The sequence below is a fragment of the Lactuca serriola genome, chromosome 6 (assembly GCF_051521515.1).
Source record: "Lactuca serriola cultivar US96UC23 chromosome 6, Lser_US96UC23_V15, whole genome shotgun sequence".
In the NCBI taxonomy this organism is placed as follows: Eukaryota; Viridiplantae; Streptophyta; class Magnoliopsida; order Asterales; family Asteraceae; genus Lactuca; species Lactuca serriola.
The window spans coordinates 165,499,780-165,503,043 of record NC_136413.1 but is presented as its reverse complement, the minus strand read 5'-3'; the positions used below and the strand labels follow the sequence as shown (position 1 = coordinate 165,503,043).

Below are 3,264 nucleotides of genomic sequence, written 5' to 3'. Positions count from 1 at the left end.
ACCATCAAAACTTTTCTTTGTTTATTAAAATCACATAATTTTGACATACATAGATATTTTTGCAATTTTAAGAAGTTTTTTCAAAATAAAATAAAGATTAAGGCCCGAACTTGGTGGGTATTTTTAATAAAAGAAATAAAGTTGGTTACTAAACGACGAACTACCTATTACTCTAAATAAATACCACAAACGTGTTCCTAGTTTTAAATATATATTCCAAATAATAATTGAATATATCGAGAATTTGAATTACCATAAAAGTAGGTTTATAATTTCTTTCTTTTTTGTTTGCCTATTATAAAATAGTTGGATTTATAGTTGTAGTCTTGCATTCAAATAAAAAACAAGGAGAAAGCTTCCATGGATTTTATTCTAAAGAAACCACATGCATTGTGCATACCAACTCCATTTCAAGGCCATATTAACCCAATGCTAAAACTTGCTAAAATCCTCCACTCCAGAGGGTTTCATATTACCTTCGTTAACACTGAGTTCTACCATCAACGCCTCCTTCAATCTCAGGGATCCGACGCCCTAAATGGTCTCCCTTCTTTCTGCTTTGAAGCCATTCCAGATGGCCTTCCGCCAGCAGAAAACCCTGGTGCCACCCCAGATGCTCTATCCTTTTGCATGTCCGTTGATGAAATTTGTTTGGGTCCTTTAAAAAGCCTCCTTACCAAACTAAATGCTTCATCTCCACCGGTGACTTGCATTGTTGCTGACATATTCATGGGCTTCACCCACGATGCAGCCAGAGAATTTGATATCCCCGAGATAGTTCTATGGACCAGCGATGTTGGTTCTCTAATGTGTCTTCATGAGTATCCCAATCTTTTGGAGAGAGATTTGGTTCCACGTAAAGGTAATAGTATATATACTCTCAGTTTCTTTAGGACATGAAATATATGTATACATTGTACGTAGTCGCTTATTTCAAGGTGATTTTATCATTTATTTTCTACAGATTCGAGTTTTTTATCAAATGAGTATTTAAATACCATGATTGATTGTATACCATCTATGTCTGGTCTGCGTCTAAAAGACCTGCCTTCATTCACCAGAAGGACCAGCCCTGGTGATGAATACATGCTTCAATATTTGCGTTTACAAACAGAGAGAGCGAAAAGCGCTTCTGCCATCATCTTCAATACCTTTCATGAACTAGACAGTGATCTTTTGGACACGCTTTCTTCAGTCTTCGCTCCATGCTATGGTGTTGGTCCGTTTCACATACTAGAGAAGGAAATTGATGAATCATTACCGATCGTCAAATCAAGTCTTTGGAAGGAAGATAACAACTGTTTGAATTGGCTAGAATCTAAACCACCATCTTCAGTTATTTATGTGAATTTCGGTAGCATTACAGTGATGACACATCAACATCTACTTGAGTTTTGTTGGGGACTTGCAAATAGCAATTGTCCGTTCTTATGGATAATACGTCCGGACCTGGTGATTGGCCAATCTGCAGTACAGCTTCCATCAGAGTTTTTGGAAGAGACAAGCAGTAGAGGGATGTTGGCTAGTTGGTGCCCACAAGAACAAGTTCTAAATCACCCATCAATTGGAGGGTTTTTAACACACAGTGGATGGAATTCGACAATTGAAAGTATTTCCAGTGGAGTCCCAATGATTTGTTGTCCAATTTCAGGTGACCAACAAACCAATTGCTGGTCGTGTTGTAACAGGTGGGGGGTTGGCATGGAGATTGACAAAGATGTAAAGAGAGAAGAAGTTGCGAAGCTAGTCATTGAGTTGATGAATGGAGAAAAAGGGAAAGAGATGAGGAAGAATGCAACAGAATTGAATAACAAGGCCGAAAAAGCATGTGCATCACCTTTTGGTTCATCCACTGTTAATTTGGAGAAAGTGATTCAGCTGCTACAAGCAACTCCAAATAATTCATAGTCTGTTTAAGATGCATGTGCGTTTATGATCATATTCTGCTAGGTACCGTTTGTTTGCTCAAAATAATCGATGTTTTGTTGTTGATGTAGTTTCATTCTCTCCTTAATAAATTAATCTTCATGCCAAAATCATTCCCACATCATCTTATTAAATATCTATACAACTTTATTTTTACCGCCCGCAACACATTAAACATATGTTAAATCCTAATAATCATTTTAATTGAACATTTGAATAATCATTCAGCTTCTCCATTCAAATTCACTCCACGTCATTATTGTCATCTTATTTAACCCCTATACAACTTTGCCTAATTGTGGATGCCATAAGTCCCTAAGTTCATAGCCAATTTCAATTATTTGTAACTAAATAGGTCAAGAGTTGATTTTGATCTTTAACATTATATAATAGGCGTACCAAAAAAAAAACTTGGATTGTGTGGACGAATTAATGAAAAGCAAAGATAAAGGGAGGCTCGAAATTGGCAGCCTTAAACCTCTCAACCTTTCTTTGCTTTGCAAATAGTGGTAGCCCACGAGATGGGATAATTTGGGGCTTTGGATTCTAGAGCTAATGGCCGCATGGCCGCCTTAAACGGGCAACTCAACCATATATTTTTCTAAAATATGATTTAGGGTCTGCAATTCTAAAATGTCTCATTTTCTCCGAACTGAACTCAATATTACTATATCTCAAATATCTAGAAAGAGTCGTATATTTTTAGTTCGCTTAGAGCCCCCGAAACGGTTGAGCCACCCTACATCATTGGCTGCAACGCTCTGATGCCCACAATAGGGGGAAGGGGGGGGGGGGGTAGTGGTTGGGGTGTCATTACATTATTCACCTTAATCAAGCCCATGATTTCTATAAAATTGATTTAGGAAATAAGAAGTTAGAGGATTATGGCAGGTTCACTATGAGATCCCTTCATTTACTCACTGATGCGAGGTTTCTAGAGCACAGTGACATATCCACTCGGCCACTCATTGGTGTAAATGTGTTCCTATCAAAGTCAACTTTCTCTTTTCGATAACTAGGCTCAGACGCCTTCCGAAGATCACAAAAGGCATTCATTTACCATCCCTGGCTTGTCTCTTTTCAAATACATTCCAAGAATCTAAGACTCATCTATTGCTACGTTGCTATGTTATCCTGGATTTTCATGCGAGTTCGTTCATTTGTGGTGCATTATTTTTAAAGCTAATGCAGTATCTTGATGCGGGGCTGAATTAAGACGAGAATGATTGGTCGTTTAATTATGTTGGCTTATGTGCGAGTCTAGTGGGGTTGCAGAAACAGAAATGTCTTTAATGACATGGTTAACACTTGAAATTGAAATCCCCTTTTTGTAGGAAA

The 3,264-nt window shown here is 37.7% G+C and overlaps 1 protein-coding gene across 1 annotated transcript; it reads left to right on the top strand.

The window, feature by feature from the left end:
* The first annotated feature begins 316 nt into the window (after positions 1 to 316).
* On the top strand, positions 317 to 2,036 carry LOC145057306 (7-deoxyloganetin glucosyltransferase-like). Its single transcript, XM_079005111.1, has 2 exons — positions 317 to 862; positions 965 to 2,036. The coding sequence occupies exons 1-2, from the start codon at positions 361 to 363 to the stop codon at positions 1,906 to 1,908; spliced, it is 1,446 nt and encodes a 481-aa protein (XP_078861237.1). The 5' UTR covers positions 317 to 360; the 3' UTR covers positions 1,909 to 2,036.
* The last annotated feature ends 1,228 nt before the right edge of the window (positions 2,037 to 3,264 follow it).